This window comes from Atractosteus spatula, chromosome 3, assembly GCF_055471065.1.
Source record: "Atractosteus spatula isolate fAtrSpa1 chromosome 3, fAtrSpa1.hap1, whole genome shotgun sequence".
Classification (NCBI taxonomy): domain Eukaryota; kingdom Metazoa; phylum Chordata; class Actinopteri; order Semionotiformes; family Lepisosteidae; genus Atractosteus; species Atractosteus spatula.
This window is the reverse complement of record NC_142708.1, coordinates 6,857,666-6,879,798: the sequence shown is the minus strand read 5'-3', so window position 1 is coordinate 6,879,798 and position 22,133 is coordinate 6,857,666. Positions and strand designations below refer to the sequence as shown.

General features: G+C 46.9%; 1 protein-coding gene across 1 annotated transcript in view; it reads right to left on the bottom strand.

Moving 5' to 3' along the window:
• Nucleotides 1-21,229, bottom strand: part of ube2r2 (ubiquitin-conjugating enzyme E2R 2) — a 35,627-nt gene extending 14,398 nt beyond the window's left edge. Inside the window, exons 1-3 of the mRNA XM_088910323.1 lie at nucleotides 21,043-21,229; nucleotides 20,186-20,281; nucleotides 19,581-19,855 (exon numbers count right to left, since the gene is read on the bottom strand). Coding sequence (XP_088766449.1) covers nucleotides 19,581-19,757 — 177 coding nt within the window. The 5' untranslated portion in view covers nucleotides 19,758-19,855; nucleotides 20,186-20,281; nucleotides 21,043-21,229. The remainder of the gene's footprint in view (nucleotides 1-19,580; nucleotides 19,856-20,185; nucleotides 20,282-21,042) is intronic.
• Nucleotides 21,230-22,133: the final 904 nt, after the last annotated feature.

Here is a 22,133-nt window from a genome sequence, read left to right as displayed (position 1 = left end):
AGATCGCCAGCACATGATTCCCCTCACTCCCAGCGCCCCAGCCTGGCTCTGAACACAGGCCAGGGTCCTCCATACTGACAGCACAGCGGGGAAGACACACAGTGTGCTGCCACGCCCCCTCCATGTTCAAAAAACATCCCGGAATTCAACAGCTCATATCATTGGGGGGGGGAGGAAAGCTGAATTTCTTTTGTCAGCGTTTTGTCTCATTTTGAGTGGAAGGATCTAGGGGGTAGATAGAGACACGCTGCAGCAGAATTCCACACTCCGTTCTGCTTCTGTTCTGACTTACTCCTCTGGGTCAGCTGCCACAGACAGCTTGGTATGCCTCCCAGCACCTACTCCGCTTAGCTTGCCAAGACGGGGTTTGTGACTTGCTCTAAAACTAAAGATGTAGTGAGAACAGGGTGAGAAAACGGACATATGACGCGAGTGGGATGGGACTGACTTAGAGAGAAATACTGGCGCTGCACGGGAGGGGGAGAGAGAGAGAGAGCGCCAAATGAGAAAGAGATTGAGGAGGGGGACTCAATCACTTGGACGACTCATGACAGGAGTCGGGTATAAGCAGTACAGTCTGTACAAGAAATAGCTCGCAGTGAACAAACCAAACACGGACAAACCGCAGCCCAGAGCGAGGCAGAAAGAGTGAGTGAGTGAGTGAGTGAGTGAGTGAGTGAGTGAGTGAGAGAGAAGTCTGGGCACAGGCCGTTCTGTACAAACCCACCTCCATCCTCTCCACTGTGCAAAACTGTCACCCTCCCTTGAGGATAGAGACGAGCACTGGGCTCGAAGGAAAGGTACACGAATACACACAGCCGATCACTTTCATTAATCTCCTGCCACCCAGGGCCCCTCTTTGTCTCTAGATTCACTCCGAAAATACAATCTGTCTGTGGCTTCTCTTCTTGTCAGGAGTGCATGTGTGCCGAGGCTACAGGCTGGAGTTCTCAGAGCAGGTACTGGAGAGAACCAGCGCCAATGAAGGCAACAACACTGGAAAGGTTATATAAGAGAGGGGTCAGGAGTCCAGAACCCCAGTCGCTACCCCCCAGGGTCTCTGGCCACTGCCAGCTCTCGTTTTAAAGGCATGCACTTCTTTGAATGTCTCCCTTCCACAACTGGAGAATCTGGGAGGAACTGTGTCAAAACACTTCTGAAATGTTATCATGCTACTCTGTATACATGACTTATTTTGCTCATTTAAAGAACTTTAACTTCGTTAAACAAGACCTACCTCTTCTAAAGTATTGGAGGCTATACCCTAGAATCCTGTTGCCATGTAGATAAGCCTCAAGTTTAGCTCTAATTACCATAACCTTAGATATAATAAAAAGGTTATTCATCTTAATAAGGTATAAATACCTTCATAAGGTATATTCATCTTTACTTACTTGTTTCAGTTCTGTTGCCCTGTTTTTGGATGGGTGCTTTTTCTTCATTAGCCATTTGCCAGTCAGGGGGTATTACCCCTGTCCTGAGGGACTGCTGGAGATGATCGGGTAATGGTAGTGCTTAACAACTCTTGATCACTTTGATACAATTAATAACTTGCCATTAGTACCTGGAGATTTGTTTATCTTGCGTGCCTCTCGTACATATAACATGTCCGCTTCTTCTCCACAGATCAAAGTCAGTGCATGTATTTATATACAGGGATACATCTTTTTAAAAGTTTTTGAAGTCCAGTCTATAAAGAAGGAATTTTTAAAAGATGCAATGAGAAGGCAGCTTGCTCTGGCCTGTTTCAGCCAGGCTCACTGGCTCAGAGCAGATCAATAGGTCTTGTCAGGAGTCCTCAGGCTGAGCAGAGCAGGTCTCTGGGTGGAGCTCTGCTGTATTACAGCGCTGATATTGTTATCTAAGGTCTACAGGGAAGCTGCTGCAGTGCCAGGGCTGTTCCACTACAGAGCTGTGCAAAACGGCTCCAGCTCCACACAAGTACAGGTCTACAGATAAACACACACCGTCTCGCACTCTGACTGGACAGGCTGAGGACTGCGTGGAATCAAAACATTCACTGGAAAACTAGGGGAAAGACGACGAAACTCCATTACAAGCAGTTTGATCCATTTTAGGCTTTTAAAAGGTACAGAACATTATATGACCCAACATATAGTAACTGAAACCTGTTATTCTATTTGGAGAAAATACAGTATGCAACTTAATGACGTTCGTGCTTTTCTGCTTATTCAGGACAATCAGCCTGAGATTCAAATGTATATGCATCAGATTCAAATGTCACTTAATGGGAGTCAATATGCAATACTGATGTCCCTGTACAACTGCAAATTATTTTGGAATGGCCAGGGGAAAGATGACAAAATTCCATGCTTTCTCCGTCCGATGGGCAGCACTGCCCACACTGCCAGTGTTCTCGTTTCCAGTCCCTCAGCTCCCGGGCTGGAGGACATCAGGACACAATGAAGATGACGGACGGGCCAGAGGCTCTCGCCCGTGAGCCAGCCAAGCACCGTGATGAGCGGAGGAAAGAGAGAGGCCAGAAGGACATCAAAGCACCCGCAGGCAGTCCGAGGAGTGTCCGGCTAACTCCGCTGTACAGAAGATTCTGTAGATTAAAGGACTCGCGCTGCCCGGCTCCGTCATTCGCAGCCGCCGATCCAAAAGAGAAAATAAGAGGGGAGAGGGAGAGACGGAGGAGACGAGGCCGGAGTGGGGAGAGAGGTGCAACAGTGACGAGCAGATACAGGGATAACAAGGCAGAGAAACGGAGTGGGAGAGAGAAAAGGGCAGACAAGACTACATGACATGTACAGTATAGGCCTCCGAGCCTCTTTCAGAATGGAGTGAAGAAGACGTGCGTCTTAATACTCTGATGAACTTTACTGCAGGATCACGCGGGGGTCTGGCCGAGCGGCTCCCCCCTCTGTCCTGTCCCCCCCAGGCTCAAGGCTGGGTACGCACGCACTGCGAGAAAACTGGCTTTGGCCATCTCTGCCAGCAACACGAAGAGTTCAGCAGCAGTGCAGAAATGAGGAAGTGACTGGAAGGCAGTAAATATTACTGTGTTCTCATCCCTCCCACGTGTGTTTTCATGAAAGGCAGAAACCAGGTTTCATCCACCTTCCTTGTACAGAGTTCCTAAACAACAGGAACAGGGGGAGCTGATACCAGGGGTTTGGATACAAATCCCAGGTTACAACCGAGAAGAGGCCACTCAGTCCCTCTAGCCTGTTTGGTAGTTGGTAGCTAATTGATCCTGTTTCTTGAAAGACGTCAGGGTACCTGCTCCAACAACACTTGGGCAGCTTGATTCACACTCCCACCATCTCTTCAAGTTAAATTAGAAAGAAACAAATCAAAATGGTCCATCAGACAAAAGCTCCAAACTGAACTACGTGACACGATTATAATTCAACGGGAGCCCTTCAGAATGGCGAGGTGCCCTTCAAAACCTGAAATATTATATATGATCTGAAAACCTACACAAATAAATATTTCTTTCACAGAGCAAAGATTTCCTCTCCTTCGTAGGAGACAAATACTCCGTCACCAGCAAGACCCTTATCAGACATGATGTCCTACACGGACTGGTCATGTGTGCGTTTATCTCGGCTGCATGTGACGAAGCACCGACAAGCGTGTGAGGTTCAGGAAAAGCTACAGAATCAAGGCAGAAAGTAACGCATGACCGCAGAGCTGAAGAAGCAGCACCAAACCTCTCTGTCTGGAGAGAGAAGCCAGCCGACCCCCACTACCAAATCCAGAGACTCAGGGGTGTCCCGTCTATGTACCAAACAATGAGGAAAAAAATAAGTTTAAAAAAAAATAATGGAAAGAAAGACACTATACAAATGAAATAATGATGTCGTTATTTCATTTCACGTGCATGTGGAGTGAATTTTAATTCAGTTTTATGCATTAGCATTCGGCTAAGGATCTGTGCCTGTGGCTGGAAGGTTGTGGGTTCGTATCCTGCGGCCGGCAGAGGAATCCTACTCTGTTGGGCCCCTGAGCAAGGCCCTTAACCCCAACTGCTCCAGGGGTGCTATATAAACGGCTGACCCTGCGCTCTGATCCCCAGCTTCTCTCCCTGTCTGTGTGTCTCATGGAGAGCCAGTTGGGGTATGCAAAAAGACAAATTCCTGATACAAGAATTTGTATATGGCCAATCAAGTGATCTTAATAGGTCAAATACACTAGCAGGGCACAGTAAAAGCTGGATTGGGTGGTATCTGTCGCTCCTATCAGTACTCACACTGCTGACTGCACGGCTCCCCTAATGTGCCAGTTGCTGGCCTCTACTCAAGGCCTGCAGGGGCAAACGCTCCACACTCAGCTTTCAGAGGAGGTCAGCGTCTGGTCAGGACAGGGCCAGAGGGGTAACGCCTCCCCTGTTTGAAGCCGAAACAGAGGCAGGACCAACAGGAACGCCAAGGCTTGTGGATAATGGCAAACCAAATAATTCGTGCTGGACAGCGTGGGGTATGGCAGCATTTCAGCTAAACGTGAGGAAGGAGAAAGAAAAAAAGGCAAAAGAAAAGACATAGGGAGAAAAAACGTTCAAATCCTATGACTGGTGTGGGATTTTGTCCAGGGGAACATTGTAATGGCTCTGGTACAAATATATCATCCCTTTAAATATTTCTACAACCCAAATCTTAAAAAAAAAAAACATCCATATGGGTAAATGGGTACAGGATGATGAAACCCCCAAGTTTCTCTGAATAAAACATTAGCTTTCAGTTAAGTTAGAAAGTATATAATAAAGTACTGTATAAGGCAGGCCTACAAACATTGTGCTGTATTCAGGGGTGGAGAGTAACAGCGCTACATAATCAAATGAAAAAAATTTGTTAACCACATTCTGATTACATGAACCTAAAGCGACGTAATCAGATCACCTTTATAGGTAATAACAATGATTACACAGGAGGTTGGCGTTTTGCTGTATGAATATAATGGATATAATAAACAGTGTTATATGACACACCGCCTATTATAATGGTTTATGCACCAAGCACCAGCACCTACAATCTGGCTGCTGGCACTGCACCACAGTCCACCAGAGTCCTGTTTTTCAGGACTGTTAATTCACACATGGGAAAGGATCAACAAACATATCAAAGTACAGCACATACTCTGCTTGTCACCGCAAAGCACGCTAGTTTCAGAAAGCATTTTCAAGTAAGGGCTGACAAAACTCATAGCATGCGTGTATTTCAAATGGGAATAAAAGTCATATGAAATGCATTCTAGGGAAACGACAATAGGGGTTTTGTGAAGATTTCATTTACAGCTTTGTAGACTACAAATGCAGTCTTATAGGTTTATCTTATTAATTACATATAATACAATATTAACAGTGGGATTTTTTACTGCTTAATTGAAGCTGTATAAAATCAAAGGGTACGTGCAGAATGTCCAGAAAAACACATTTTCGAGGAGCCTCACACTGGCATTTTCTTGTGCCACAGGACCGAGAGGTAAAGACAATGGAAAGGAGGATGTTTTACACGTAGGTGACAAGATGGTGGGTTGGTGGTTCTCAGGTTCCTGACGGAGAATAAGCAAGGTCAGGATCGGGGTCCGAGCCACAGCCAACACGCGTCACTTCCCCCCTCCTCGTTCACGCACTTGGCTCCGCTGGGTCTGTGCTGAGTAAAGGCCTCAGTCCCAAGACTTCACATCGTACAGCAGGAGACCACGCTTTTTCACTGGGATACTCTTCCTGAGCACCTCAAACACACACCCTCTGCTGAAGCTTTTAAATCTCATCTTAAAGCTTACTTGACGACCTTTAATTCTTAACCTATTTCGGTGTTAGAATTTCACATTTATACGTTTTGTACTACTACTACTACTAATAATAATATTACCACCACCTTTTTTAGCTCGTTACACATTTCTTAAATGTATCATTTATGTAAAGTATCTTGAGAATGCCCTGGATTTAAAGACTCTATATTAAAAACGATATTATCCAGTATATGACTGAGTGATGAGACAGAGGTGAGATCTAAGCAGGTAGCTTCCCCATTACTGCCGTTATCCCACCTGTCATTCCAAAGTACCTTACTTCTTAAACTTCGCTCCGTGCTTCTGCATTTGATAAGTATGCAATGAGCAATTTTATTCCAAAAACAATTTGATTAATCTTATTCTCTGGAGAAAAACCGTGATCTTCTGCATACATTTTGCGAATTTAATTCAGAGAAACAAACACCGGATTCTCTTCAATGGAACATAACAGTCTTATATACTATTGTCTGTAGCATAAAACATTTCCCTCTCTTCTGCTTTTAAATTTAAATTTTGAATGCAGGCTAAATGTAATTGAGAAATGCTGACATGAACAAAAACAGCAGAACAACTTACAGATTACTGACAGGAACAAGCGATGAGTAATGAATTGCTGTTTAAAAGCCACCCTCCCAACCCTGGGCTGTGCAAAACAATTAGAACATGCTTTCTGCACCCTTGAAAACAGCTCCCCTCCTCGCTGAGGGTGTGGAGAAAAACGCAGGGCAGTAGACGGGGAACAGAAAAGGCGCGATGGTGCCCAGCACCTCCCGCTCCAGGGCCCGGCGTTCCTGGCGTGCCTGGCAGCAGGCGCCATGTCCATGCCAGGACTGGGGCAGAGGGCACGGCTTGCCTCTCCGTCTTTCCACGCAGAAGGGGGGGGGGGGGGCACAGCCCCGCCACATAGGAAGTCAGCCGGCAATGAGGCAGGAGCACAACCAGCAGTGCACTTGTCCAAATTGCGTTTCCACGCAAAACGAAGGCTAACACAGAACAGCCATCTGTGACACTGCTCTCTCTCTCTCCCCCCCCCATACCGGTGCTGTCGGGGCTAGCGGTCGACTTGGACTTCAGAACGTTAAGAAGACGACAAGCAAGAGCAGGCCATCCATCCCATCTAGCTTGTTCGGCTGCTAGCAGCTAATTTCATCCTGGGATTTCATCCAACTGTTCCTAAAGAAGCCAGGATATCCGTTTCAACGGGGCTGGATAGCTTGGTCTATATTCCCACAACTCTTAAGAGCAGAAAGCGACTCCTGTAGCTCTCACTTGTGTCCTGTGGTTCTTGTCTGACTGTCAGGTCTGAACAAGTCCAAGGTGTGGACTGTGAATTAGTGTAACAGGATGTCTCCTAGTCTTCTCTGTTTAAGACTTAACAGATTCAGTACTTTTACCCTCTTAGTGTAGGACATTCTGTCAAGCATGGGAAAGCAACTGGCTGCTCGTCTCTGGACTGATTCCAGAGTGGCAATATCTTTTTTTGTACCACGGTGACTAGAATCGTACACAGTATTCTCAACAACATCTTCCTGTTGTTGACTATGTGTGTAAGTGTGTTTCTGTGTGGGGGCAGGCTGTGCTTTTGAGCACTCTCGAGGACAGACATAAACACGACAAAGCCCAGTACTGAGCCAAGCGAGAGCTCTTCACACAACTCGGGGGCCCACGGAATCAGATGGCCCACTTGAGAATGGGAGGGAACAGATAATGGCTTCTGCCAGCATCCTAACCTACTGGAGAAGTCGCGTGCCTGTTTTCAGTAAAAAAAAGTACAGGTTTCAGAGCTGTTCTCTGCCTCAGAACCAAGGACAGTTTTCCTAAATGGAGTATGAGGAGTTTTTATTGAACAGTTCCTAACTCTACTATGGTTATTAAATTGTGGGGGCCTATGATGACTTTATTCTTTTCTGATTTTTTATTTATTATTTCCTATTTATTAGCAGTTGTTTTTTTTTAAATACATGCACGAAAGGAAGAGAGGTGTTTATTCCTTTTGGTAATATAATGGGGTAGGAGAAGGCAAGTAGTCTTAAAACTACAGAAAAGCAAAAAAAACTGAAAAAGGAAACAGTTTGAATAGTATTGCACTGAACATTACAACTAACGTGAACTGAAGAAAAAAAGAAGCTGCTGTACTCACTTTGGTGATGGATTTCAAATGATTTCTTTAACCCAATGGATTTACAGGTTTCTTGATCACCAGTGCTAATTGCTACCAGTAATTGATCTACTTGCTTATTCAGGTCTTTTTTGGTGCTGCACACAGGACTTGGTTTAAATGCCCCAGTATTGAGGTTCTCACCCCTGGCCCTGGGTATCCCCTGTCTTCTGGTTCTTCTCTTAATTTGAATAAAGCCACATTCCTTTCCACAGAATTTTACCATGCGAGGTAACTTTAAAAATTTGCTTTCCACTCCACAAAAGCTGACTGTGCTTCAGTATAAACCCGGAGCTAAGGAGTGCGTTTCAGGATGGCCATCATTCAGGGTGTGAACTAAAGCAGGAGGAAAGACACTGACTCACTGGGGCAGAGTCTGATACAGTGGCCTTCTGGCCTGTGGGCAAGTCTGATAGAGTGTCATTGCCACCTGCGTCTGTTTATCATCAATTGATCATCCAGTTACGATCAGTCGGAAAAAAGGTAGCAAGTTCTACAATGAGCTAGCTGAGGAGAGACTACATAAAGTCCTGTGTGCTTAAGGCATCGGAAACCATATACTTTTTTTAAACCAACAACTAGGTGCAGAAAAAAAGTCTAAACCACCAAGCAGATCAGTTAAAGGCATTATATAGCACCTGTAATGCAGGGCCCAGTTGGAAAAGAAACCAGCAGATGCAGGGGTCAGAAACCGTATTGAGAACCACTGTTTTAACCCACCAAATACCTAGCATCCTGTGCCTCTCCTTTGATACAGCACTGGAGCAACACAGTTGTGTCCTGCCTTCCTAAGATCCTATTTTTTTTTTACAGATGACCTGACAAAAAAAACGCACCATAATTTTTAGATTGAACAGCATGTTTTTTCTTCGTCCAACTCAGAAATGCCAAGGACGGCTCCAACTTTTCACTCTGTAACCCAGGCATGTCCAGCAGCACAGCAGTCCTGCACACAAGGTATCCTCAAGGTATGCCATTTCTCCCATATTGTCTCCTTTTACTCCACTGAGTCAGGTGAAAGAGATCTATACATAATTCTATTGAGCAGCATGGAAGAGGCACAGATTCTCGACCATGTTTTACAGCTAAACCACAAGAAGTGTCACATGGGATGGATCAATCTGCCCTTCCTGCCCAGTCTGCTATCCCTCCACTTCCTGAGGGATCTCGAGAGACTGGTCCTCAATGGCTTGATGCGTCGCCTGTCTCAGAACCGTTTAGTGAATAAATGCATCTCGGCTGTTTCCACCTGTGACCCCGCACCTCTGCTGCACTGCAGAGCTTGCCGGCTTCTCCTGCAATGACTTCACACGGCGGCACCACTGCAGATGCTACACCCGAGTCAAACTCCCTCGCAATGTCTTCTCCTCAAACCTTCCAGGCACAGCATCTCTTACCGGAGCACCGTGTTTTAGCATGACCTCCCCATGATTCCAGTTTTAAAACCAAAGTGTAAACTAAAAAAAAAAAAAAAGTTAAGTGTCATTTTCAAGTCATAAATGAGACTATTGATTCCTCCCAGATGGGCTAGTTCTCCACTTGAGAAAAGCCTTTTGTGCTTTTATAAGCGAAGTGCTCTGAACTGTAACTGCCAGCGCCACAGGGGTTCGGTTTCTGCGAGACGCTGCTCAGGCAGTGACTGCTTGTCGGGCTGAACTGCCGATTTGAGAGGAGGGGTAAACGAGGCGCAGGCTTGGCACGGTGCTCGGCTGGCATTGTGCCCCTTCGGGCCCGGACCTCAGAGATACGCCAAGGCCTGAAGAGAGCAGGAGGAGCTGATGTGAACCTGGCAGGCCTCAAACAATACGAGAAAGGCGTGGGCACACTACAATACACACGCACCCCCCTTGCAGCAACACAGACACCTCCAGTGTCTCTCTGAAAAAGCCTACAGGGGTCCAAAGAGCAGCATCTGCTTGTGTCCATCTGTCTGCACACTTCAAATGGTCTGAACCATTAACTACCACCTCCACTCTACCTGAGCCCCAGAGTTCATCCCACTGTTTTCTCCAATTAAATCTAGACCGTCTCTTGTGTGATCAAGAAAAACATTCTTTTCAAATAGAGAACATGCCTCCGGAACTGCGCAGACTCACTGATTGGAGCGAATCTCCTAAATGGACAACAGGGTCGGTCTCTCTCAGAGCCCAACAAGAGTCATTCTAGTACTATTTTCTTCAGGGTGTTCATCGACCCAGACCAAGTAAATCCAATAGTAGCTCATCCTTCAGATCTACTCCACAGGCATTATCTAACAGAATAACATCGCCTTGTCAACTTAAAACCCTGCATAACAGCCTCCCTTAACCTGTTTGAACTTGTAGCAGAATAGTATTCCACATTCTGCATGGGGGCTTACTTTATGAAACTAGGACTGTAAGGCTTCTGTGTTGATCTCACAAGACAAGATCATGCTGTGATTTTTTCCTATAAACAGAACTACATATGTAGGGTGACTTGACTAGCCACGATGAGCACGACAACCGGGAGAGTGAGGCTGTATCACTCTATGGCTGTGGTTTTCCTGCTCCACCGCAGCTCCGGGTGCAGGGTGGGGCAGGCTGTGGTGAATGGGAGCTGTGCACTCTGGGCAAGACCGAATACTAAATTACCGACATAAGAAAGAAAAGCAACATTGCTGAAGACAGGGATATCTCCTCGAGAGAGAGTTTAAGTGCTTAGAGTTGCAAGTGCTGCTAATGCAGTCAAAGTCTTGTCCTTATATAGAAACCTGGGAGGGGAGTACCACTGAGGGGGGGATGCAGGGGTTGGGTGAGGACTTTTCGCGTTTTAGTTTTGCACCGAATTTCATTATGTCGGGGAAGAAATGCAAAACGCGCTGAGAAAAAGAGAAGCCTACGGCGCCGTAGCATCAGAACGCATCCCTGCATGTACGTTTTCTGGAGAAGGCCAACAGGTTTTCACTTCAGCTTCGTGAAGTGCCAATGCCTCTGCTCTATGCTGTGCTGTGTCCCAAGTGTGTGAGCGAACATGCGTTTGTCTGGGGGGGGGGTTGGTGTAACGTGGGGCGTGGGTTTCTACCACCCCTACCTCCACCCCCCTTCCCAGTATGCAGCATCTGCAGGCCAATCAATAATTCAGAGGCACTATTAATATTCCGACAGCACCGCTTTCTTCCGGCTCCTCCGAGCTCTGCACGTGCTGCACTGTGCTCACAGCTCTGTGGGGAACGGCCCTGCCTCCACGGCCACAGAGAGCACGCGCCTGGGACACCGCCGTCCACAGACGGATGGGAAACACAAAACGAAGCGAGTATGAAAAGACCAATAAAAAAAAAGGAGAAATCCTTTGCTCTTCCCTGCGCTCTGCCAAGTCGGCCGTGGGGATGCCATATATATATATATCCCTGACAGAGCTATAAATAGGAGCAGGCTTGTTTGATTCACACTGGGAAGCGGCAGCCGCAGAGCGAAGGGAAATCTGGTGTTGTCCGCGCCACTTCAGACACTCCGCCATCGCTCACACTGCCCGGGTAAACGGAGCTTAACCTTCGCATCCAGTTCTCTCACCCCTGTACACGCCGGGTTAAAAACCTATTACTGTTCCTCCTGTGTCACGCTGCATTTGGCACAAGTCTTTACTTGCCAGGCATAGCTGCACTGTTTCCTGTCCATTCTGTCTATTAAGAGAGAATCTTCACTTCGTGGGAGTGAACGCTGTATCTGGGCAATCACACCCTCTACATCACTGCCCCAAAGCACAGCATCTTTAATCCAGACTCTTCTTATTGACAGCTTCTGAAACATTAAGAAGGCTCTTTTAGCTTCTGGTAGCTCATCGAGTCTAGAAATACAATGAACAGCCAGTGGAAGGAAACCAGAGAATCCACAGCATAGCTTGAATCGCACACTGTATTTGCAGATGTCAAATTATTTCCTGTACTTTGCTTGACCAGAGGAACATTAGTGTCCTGCATCATGTCCGTCAGTAGTGGAAAGTGGCACCGAATTTCAGGAAATGGAAACAGGAAGTGCAGAAGGCATGTCTTTACCCAGATGGAGGCGGGAGTATGGAACAAGCTGCTCTGTCGTATTGTTGAAGCCGATCCCCTGATTTCTTTGGAGAAACGGCTGGATGAGATCCTCCGGTTAATTATAAAACTACTAAACAGATGCGATGGGCCCAATGGCCTCCCCTTGTTTGTAACCATTCTTATATTCTTGTACAGACAGCCTGGACATCTCAAAATGTTTAACCCTAGTATCCCCGAGTACAGCACTTCCCTCATGTTGCCGTTCACTTCATGTCTGTGGCAAAACAGGTACCGCCTGGATACCACCCAGCATTTGATTTATCTGTAAGAAGTCAGCTGTATAGAAAAACAAAACAAGCTCAGAAAAAACAAAGCCACTGACCTACATTGCTAGTTTGTGTTGCATTTGTGATGACGACCACTCGTTTAGTTTCACTTCACATCTCGGCTTCCTCTTTTCTCCCTGAGCCCTTCATCACTTCTATCTGGCAAAAAGGTCAGCGCGCACGGCGGGCGCCTCCCTCACGCCGCAGTACTGCACAGAAACCAGGCTGGAAGTGCAACAGGGGGTACGGCAGGGCTTTACCAACAGGGTTATGGTCCCGAAGTACAATTCTCCGTCGTGGTAGCTGCCGTTTGCTCTTGTCTGCGACTCCGGGTTCTGAACGCTGGCGTAGAGCCAAGTCAAGGTCTTTCCTGTTCCCAGACCTCATTCTGGACAGAGCACGGCTACAGCCAGGACACAGCCTCTATTACAGTCAAAACCGTCTCCTCTTCATATGCTGCTCTGGTACCTAGTTTGCAATATACAAAACCTTTTTTTTTTCCCCCCATCGTCTTAGCGCCAAAACCTATTGAGCCCCCCCTAACGCAGCACCTAGTGGCCTTGGGGTGCTACGGCAGGCAAGAATGGGACATTAAAGGAGAACTACAACGCTGTTTTTATATTTCGGCGTTGGAAAGGATCGGTACTGATGTGCACAGCATGAAAGCAAAATGTGTAAAACCTCCAATTTACATCACAAAATAGGCGAAGTTTCCAGGTATGGGCGGCATAGTATTGCCGTCATTGTCTGCGATTCAGTACGTCGCAATAAAACTCCCGGCGAGGTGAAGCAGCCCCGCTGCATTGTAAATTTCACCAGCAGGCTGGTGAATACACCTAATTTAATCCAATAGCAATATTGCTCTCGACTCTGAGAAGGTTTTGGCAACTAATATTACTTGTTAACTCTGCATGCAGATCACGTTGGACCATTTCTGCAGTGAAACTTCTGCTGCACGACACGTTACATTAGTCATTACAGAAACTAGTGAGCAGGAAGGGCTGCATCACGTCACAATTCCCACTAACTCTCGACAACATGGAAGCTGTACTGTAATAGCGATCTGATGGCTCTGTCTAGCACATGCGTTCTCACACTGAAAGCTTCAAGTCACTGGGAAAAACCACTCAGCCATCCCGAGGACGCCAATCGACAGAGACCCTTTGATGACAAACCTCACTGCAATCTGGACACAACAGTCTACCATTAACCAAGTAACCAAGCAAGGTAGTTTGAACTGCCACCCTAGTGCCCTGGAACAGGGCCAGGCCTGAGCATCAGAATTTCAGCGCATGTGCATGACGAAAAGGATCCAAAGACATCACTCGTGTGCCCTGACTTGTGTCTTTATCCAGACTAGAAACTGCTCGAGATGCAGCCTGACAGGGTGCCCTCTTTCTTCATCTGATCATTGTGTTTTTTGTTGATGCTTTTTTAAAATTTATTTCAAAATTAAAGCATACAGTATATCCATTCGAGATTATCTTAATTCAGTGATGAAGGCAAAGCTGCAGATGTTTTCTCGTTATTAAAGGGGACATAAACTGAAAATGACCATTTTCACATTGCACTTTAAAAGTAAAAAGCGAAGATCAGACAAAACTGCCTGCTTCAGGTCTGAGAAACGACTATTACACTTGTTCTTTGATTTTGGAGAGGATTCTTAATTTAGTACATGTGCAGGTCGTAAAGATTGGCAGTAGATCATAACGTGATATTTAACCTGAAACGAAATTCGAGCAGCTGAGCCAGCTTTCGACGATTTTCCAGCAAAAATAAAACCATTTCAACATTATAGAAAAGACAGCTATGCAGACTTCTTGCAGCTACCAAGAAAATAAACTCATCTGTCTGCTGCTGAGAATAGGCCCAAACACTAACAACAACTTCAAATTAAATTTATAAATATGGTTAAACTAGTAAACGTCCTACTCCAACAGCAGAACAAACCATGGTATTGTCAGAATATCGACTGCTTTTTAATCATCATGTCTTCAGACAGTCTATTTGACTCAAGGTTGTCTTTCTTTGGGACCTGACCTGCACTTGTCTTCTCAGAGCACATTTTCGGCTGTACGAACAAACAGTCACGTGGACCTGCTGGCTTGACAGACTGTTCGGGAAAACGTACAGTTGGATCAGGCATTTGTTGAGGAGAGAAAAACAAAACACGTACCTTCTCTATTTACAGTATGTAAATTCCGAGCATACTGCGTTTCCTCTTTTGGCACGCTCTAACAAAGTGTAAATCAACTGTCAATGTTTCTTCAATATCCTCTCCCCTTCACCCTCGTTAATATCCAAGTGAAAGGATGTGTTGTTCTCGGGTTTTAAGAAATATTTGGCATATATTTTTGGATATATTCATGACATGGTTGTATGAGACTGTATGGTTTTTTAGATAACTTACGCATTAATTAAATGATCTAAAAAAAGAGGACCAGTTTGTTTTTAGTCACCAAGAAATGTAAAAGTGTAGACTGGTTTAAAATGCATTGTGTGAGCTTTAAGGTACATTATAATTTAAAAGAGCTTCATTGCATTTACTTTTGATGGTGTATTAGTATTATGTCTGCTGTAAATAGAAGTAATCTCAATTAAGTACTGAGCACATATAAGTAATTGCAACAATGATCAAACCTTGTCAGGAGAAGTTCTTATATCCTGATGAAGATACACTTGATGTTAAAAACACTGATGTCATAACTATACTTTTAGAGTGAACTTCCTCGGTTTTTAACTAATTAGTAAGCAATTCCATTGGACAGGACCTCACAAACTAAGGGTTTGTGTTCTATTCATCAGAGAAACTTCCTTTTCCCAGGGAATGGGCTTCAGTGATCGTACTTCATTCTGGACAACCACAGCCCTCTGTGTAAAGAAATGCCCTGCCTTTACCCCCTTCACGTTCACTTGTGGACTACTGACAACTGCACTTAGACTGCCCTGTTATTAAACTAATTATAAAATAATGAAAGCAGATGACAATGTATTATTACAACATACGCATCTGAAAACTTTACAGCCACCGTGTCTCTGTGGTCCTCTAGGGCTGCAGACATGCTGTTCAACCCGAGTTTACCCAGGGGGTGGTGGGAGTGTGGAACAAGCGGAACTAGCCATGTTGTTGAAACCAGTACACTGGCTTCTTTCAGGAAACAGCTGGATGAGATCCATCATCAACTACTAAGCTTTCTTATGTTCTTATGAGCTCTCAGTCACTTCCCCGAGAGAAACATTAGTTCAGATATGGGCAGGTGTGAAACAGCTTAAAGACGCCTATCAAAACCATGTGCCACACAGAAGGGGCTGTTGCTCAAGCAAGCTAAAATAAGCCACCTTCTAATGAAAAAAAACCCCACCATGATCCAAAGAACCATCCATCATCCCCATCGAGAGGAAAGTGGAAAGCAGAGAATATTAATAATTGCGTACACTTATATAGCGCTTTTTCTGGACACTCCACTCAAAGCGCTTTACAGGTAATGGGGATCCCCTCCACCACCACCAGAGAAGGGATACTCCCAAGTCCTGCGGAGTGATCCTGTGTTTCACTCACGTCCACCTCTGCCTGCAACACCGGGTCTTGTTCATCAGTTCAGACTCTTTTACTGACCGAACAACCATTTTACATTACCTTTCATGACATGAACTTTAGCATGTATAGATATGTAACATGAACCTACGTCATGCATATACATACATAGCATTTATACAGCGTACATTTAATTAAAGTTCACTTGCGCAACGCTCAAACTCACGCCGCAGGATTTACTGAAGCATCTGCTGGTGTGACCCTGTGGACCCCGTGATCAGCCAAGCTGAGAACTCGCAGTGAGATCGAGGGGCTGCAGTGGGGAACAGCGAGACTGCGAGTTTACTTCGCAACAGGAGTCTCTTACTCCGAATCCCGGAGAGCTCGAGCCCAACAGGTTTCTGCTTTGTTTTTGAAAAGCTAGAACAATGTCGCTGTGATCTATCAAGCAGGTAATTTGTGAAGCTGACTATTTAAGATCAAGTACCGAGCGTCCTTCATCCCTTGAGAACTAGAGAGTTTTTCATTGAAATAGATTAGCTGCTTAATTGATCAATAACGTACAGGCATTTCCCAACCTTAGGAGCAGGTGACCTAAGAGACAAGCTGGACTGGGGCTCTCCAGGTCCCAGGTCAAGCTGCATCACAGGCGCACAAGAAACAGAAGGATTCTGGTTTTCCTTCTACTTGATTACCTAACGTAACCCATTCCTTGCTTAAAGGAAAAGGCAGAAGCTTTGCTTGTCTCTCAGAAGCTGGGGATCTGCTGAGATCTACGAAACGTGCTGGACAGCGGTGCTGAGCTGCGTCCCTCACAGTAGTGAAGATCTGGGGCTGACGTGCGCAGGGACTCAACGTGCTGCGACAAAAGTTTCTGAATGAAATTGAATCAAAATGTTTGCGTGAGACTGGGGTAGGGATTCAAAGACTCCAGGCAACTGTTTGTAAAGATTTATCAATATAGGATGAGCTTTTTGTATTGTAACTTCTTACACACTAAGCACCTTGTCACCACAAGGATGAGCAGGAATGTTCCATGTGGAAAAACCTTCAGTCCCAGCAGTAGCTCGTCATGCAGCAGCCTTCTGTTCAAGCAAATCCAGAGCTCTCCGCACCCTGCACAGCCAGCAACACACCACACACCTCCCCCCACACATGGGCCTTGAAAGAAGAAACCGTCCGTAGGTGAGCTCTGCTGCTGCTTTGGTAGTGCCAGTTTACAGCTGAAACACTACGAAAAATAAACCAAGAGTTCTGCTGGATCACGTTCCTGGCATCCTCATGAATGTGATCTGAGACGCAACCTCTGATCGGGACAGTGCGGCACGGGCCTTGATCTGCACACCTGCATTTGTCTAATGGCCTTCTAACGACCAAATATATTTTTCAATAAAATGCTGCAGCTACCGAGCGATCAAATACGCAGCAGTATCAGCTGCTGCCCTGGCTGCGCTCCTGCAGTCGTACGGCCTTTTTTGACTGGATGGCCATCTGGCACCAGCTCTGCTGAAAGAACTCTGGAGTGCATCCCATTGTGCCAATAGCAGGTCAGCTCACTGGGAGACAATCAACGTGCAGCCCAGGACACAGTTTTTTTTCCCCTGCAGATACGACGTGGATTTCTTTAATAAGCAGTTAATAACTCACTCACTTTTAGGAAAATGTCAAGAAGCCTACAGGAAAACACTGCAAGAATCCGGAAACAAAATCACTCACATTTCACAGCAAAGCTTACAAATGAGGCGCACTAACCCATGCTATGTAGCCAGTGATAATTTTAATAATAACCCCACATTATCTATCCTCTCCAATTTATTTCTAAAACACGTAAAGTTAAACCTAATTATACAGCCCCTCTCCCTTCTGAATTTAAAAGTACTTAGACATTTTATTATAGTGAAACCTTCTTCCCATATTAACCTTGCTCCCATCCAACAACCCAACATAAGACTCATGATTCTTTGCCAAGAAAAGAGCTGTTGCATTCAGGTCTGGGCTTGAACCCACTCTTTGACCCAGGAGGGATTAAGCTCCAGACTCAGGCGGGCTAACAAGTAACAGTGCTCAGGCATCCCACTGCACAAGTTCAAGCCCAGTTTCCAGGTACCAGATCTCCCAGGGGCGTACGAGTGGCTGCATTATGCATTCTAAAAACCGCTCTCTGAGAACACTTGTGGAGTAATGCACTTACGCAATCCTAGCCCACAGCCCCCCAGATTTACATCCAGGGCATATTAATAACAGCAACAGCTCATGACAGAGCACAGCCCAGCCTGAGTCCGGGACATACACAAGAAGCACTTGCACGAATCAATAACGACGATTAAAATAACAGAAAGGTAAAAGCATCACTGTGCGACACAAGTGAAACGCAAGTTTCCAAGGTTGCTGTCAACAGCAGCAGCACAGGATCCACATCCTACGTCCTCAGTGGACTCCAGTACAAATTACAGCAGGGGCTGACAAACCCAGATTTTCCACTCGGTCCCATTTTGGGCTACTCAGTATTTTAATGACTTCATTAACTCCTCCTTAATTCAACCTGCTGCCTGAGATCTCGAGTATATATCAGATCAATAAGAACTGGCATAAATCAAGACCTCCAATGGAATGGAACGCAGATGTAAATATTTATGTGACCTACACATGGACAAAGGTAATGTTCCTCCTCAACCCTTAGTGCATGAACTCGGTATGTATTCTGTTGAGCTGAGCAACACAACGTTTTAGCCAAACAGGTCATTGATTGAACCAATAACTGGCTTATATACTGTAGGTCTTTTTAGTTGTTTCAGTCGTTAATTCTCAGCCCTGTTCCAGCAGTATCGTACTATCTTCTGGATTTCATTTCACATGAGCCCTCAGTTACTTCATTAAGTTCTTTAAATACATCTTTAAATGATGGTTTAATTGACTGAGGGAGGGTGGCTGCTCTTGCTGTCAGAGAAAAGTGTCAGTGAATGAAAGGAGTGCGTGTGTGTGTGTGCATGTGTGAGTGTGGGCAAGTGAGAGTGTACCTGTGTGTGCATGTTGAGTGTGATTGTTTATGTGTGTGTGTGTGACAGAGTGCATGCACATCTGAGTGTAAGCGAGTACGCGTGCGAGTGTCAGTGAAAGTGAGTGAGTGTGAGCGTGTGTGAGCGCACGTGCTGTGCGTGTGCGTGCATGTGACTGTGAGTGAGAACGTGTCAAGGCCAGGCCAGAACAGCGGGTATGTGGATGGGCACAGCAACAGGTCAACAGCTGCAACCCGCCAGGAGGACAAGCTATTTTTGTACCAGGGTCTGTGCCACAGAGCCAGATAAGGGGACATGTCACTGCCAGGGTCCGAAAGCGGGGCCACACAGAAACCACCCAGCGCTCGCGAGGAGCAGCAGTCTTCCCAACGCACACACTCGAGGCAGCACGCGCACATGGACGCTCTCGAAAGACGAGGCACTGGAAATGGATTACATCGGAGTATTCAATAGCAAACGTCATTCAAAGGGCATTACGACCCGTGGTGTTGGGCACATATGCAACACAACACCACAAGATTTAGGAAATAAGGAGGATGGGTTTCCCTGTGCTAGATCTGGAGAACTACGTCACCTCTTTTCCGAACTTCTCAGGAATGTCGTGTGTTACTCACTTGAAGTAACAAGAGGTTTTAACTTTTTCAAAACAAACACTCAGATTCCTGCGCCGGGCTGACAGACCTCAACGCCCTCGTCTTCTAGAAGGACTGGAACAGCTGAATGCTTTAGGAAGGCACCACTTCCTGTGCTGAGCTGCACTTGGAAAGGCGACCCGGGGTTGGCTTACCTTGAAGTAGCCCCCCTCGTACAGCGTGTTGGGGGGGCCAAAGATCGCGACCTCCCAGTTGTACAGGTCGGACTCTTCCACCAGGGTGATGCGGAACCCTTCCACAGGCTCCTCCTGGAGAGACTTCAGCTCCAGCATGAGCGCCTTCTGGGAGCTGGGCATCTGCTGCTGAGCCATCGCGACCCGCCGGACCGGACCGGACCGAGCCGAGCCAGACACACACACGGGCGAGCGCGCAATGCCCGACTTTATCCACAGGCAAGGGGTAGATATCCCTGCAGGGGAGAAGGAGCAGGTCGTGTCTCCGCTGTCTTTCAGGGAAACTTCCAAGAAATCCAAAATGAACCAAAACCACAGCACGATATCCAACCAATTTAAATCCCAGGGCTGTCAAGGGAGAGCCCAGTCTCCAGTTCTTCTTGGGTGATGCCAAGTACGCTTTTTTTGTGATCGATCCACTTCGATCGATAAATGAAGGTTGGTTTTTAAAGGGAGGGGGAGGAAGGGGGGGTTGCTTGTCCGCGATTAAGGCAACAACAGTTTCAAGACCAGAGTAAAGCCAGCACTGTCTGGCGATACGGGCTGATCTGAGCTTCTCAGCTCACCTCATTCAATCCGGCAAATATCCAGCTCCGTGCATCCGACTGCCTTAATCAAGGATTTCAGGTAGAATCAAACCAAGCTTGCAGGAGTGGAGGTCACTGTGGGTGAGAGGGGAAAGTGTGGAAAAAACACATTTTTATGTGCCAAAATAAAAAAAAAGCATCTACTTGTAAAGCAAATGATGAGCTAAAATACTAAAGCCAAGGTATCAGGACCCTCGAACGAATTTTACATGTACATAAACGAAAAGAACAAAAATACAATAAAAAAAAACACGCTATTTCAAGTTCTCCAGCGCCTTGGCGAGCCGAGCTCAGCTGCTACCCCGACCTGCCAGCTGGAGACCGTACCGCCGAAGTGGAACAAGGAGTCGGCGGCCCGAGTTCGCGGGCTCCCGGCTGGGTAGCGCCGCAGGCGAGCCCCGGGCTGGCGGCCGCAGAGCCCGCTAATGTCCGAGCTGCTGCCCAGTCGCTGGCAGTATGCACCCCGGGAACCTCGCAAGCCCACACCAGGCAGCGGTGTCTCGCAAAACACTCTCCGCTCGGTGCTTCTTCTCTGCCGAGTCCGAGGAAAGGGGAGGGGGGGGGGGGGGGTGTTGTCTTTTGAAATCGCGTCTCTCCACACAGTCCGTCCGCTTCCACGGCTTAGTTATATTCCTTTCACAAACACCTCTCCCCCCCCCGCCGCCGCCTTATGCACAGGAGACAGGGAGCCTCCGTGTTTCTGCCACTCTCCCTCCCGCTGCCCTTTCGCCCCCGTTCGGCAGCCTCCGCCGTCGGTCTTGCTGTTGTTTATGCCTGTTTTTGAACCCCGGCAGTGCGATGGCTCGGCGTCAAACTGTTGCCCAAAGCCACCCTACCTGGGGCGCCGTGTCTTCTGGGCTTATGTGCGTGTCCCCCCCCCGGCGCCGCCGCCTCCTCCTCCTCCTCCTGCGCTGTGGAGGTCCGCTCCTTTGATTAATTGAGCAGCGAAAACACACGGGCGAAACGCACAGGGACTCTCCGCTCCTCGGCTTCCGGCTGCCACTGCGCCTCCGCGCTCTGCCCTCACGTCGCGCAGCTCCTCTCGCCACGCAGCGGGGTCACGGCCGCCGTGCGCGTTCAGAGGCTGGGCACGGTCGCGACGGGCACTGGGGACGGGAGGGGGGGATCCCCCGAAACCCCACTTTAGGTGCGCGATCGCCCTGCCGCTGACCCGTGCGTCTCCTGCTTTTTATTACCCATCTTGCCTTATAACGAACGCTTTCGTTATGTAAGCGTAAACGAGGTGTTCATGAAAATCGCCAGGTAAACACATTTCTTGTTGTATTAAAGAGGGATTTTGTATTCAGAAAATGGATTTGAAAATCACGCTACCAGATCCCATTGATGCTTAGAACAACCCTCCAGCAATAACATACTGCAGCGTTTGGCAGCGCTAGCTAGACTGGCACACTACCATCCCGAAGGCTGTGTGCTGCCCTGTGACAATTGAGTCACCTCATTCCTGCCTCAAGAACACACTACGTGACTTGCCGTGCTGTGGGTGGTGAACTGTCTCATTACTGGTGTCATGTTACAAATGTTTCCCTGGGTGAAAGCTCTGGACCTCAGAGCACACCTGACCCCACTGCTGGATTTTTGGTGTAACCTCTCAAGATTATGCTACTGGTGTCCTTCTGACTTGGTGAGCTCGGTAGTGTCAAATAAAGGTTTGTCTTTGGTGGGTTTCACCATTATCTGACCATGGTATCCCCTCTATTTAAGGACCACTAGGGCCTGTAATTGGAACGTTTTCCCCTCTTTTTTTAAAGAAGCAGGCTGAGGATGTTTAAGGAATATGGGATCACAGTTCTATGACAGCCAGGTGCTGTCTTCAGAAGCCGGAGCCAGTTTCACACCTGGAGGAAATCAGTCAGATGTGGAGTTCACCATTCGGTGAGATGAGACAGTGTTAGAGATGTCACACTGT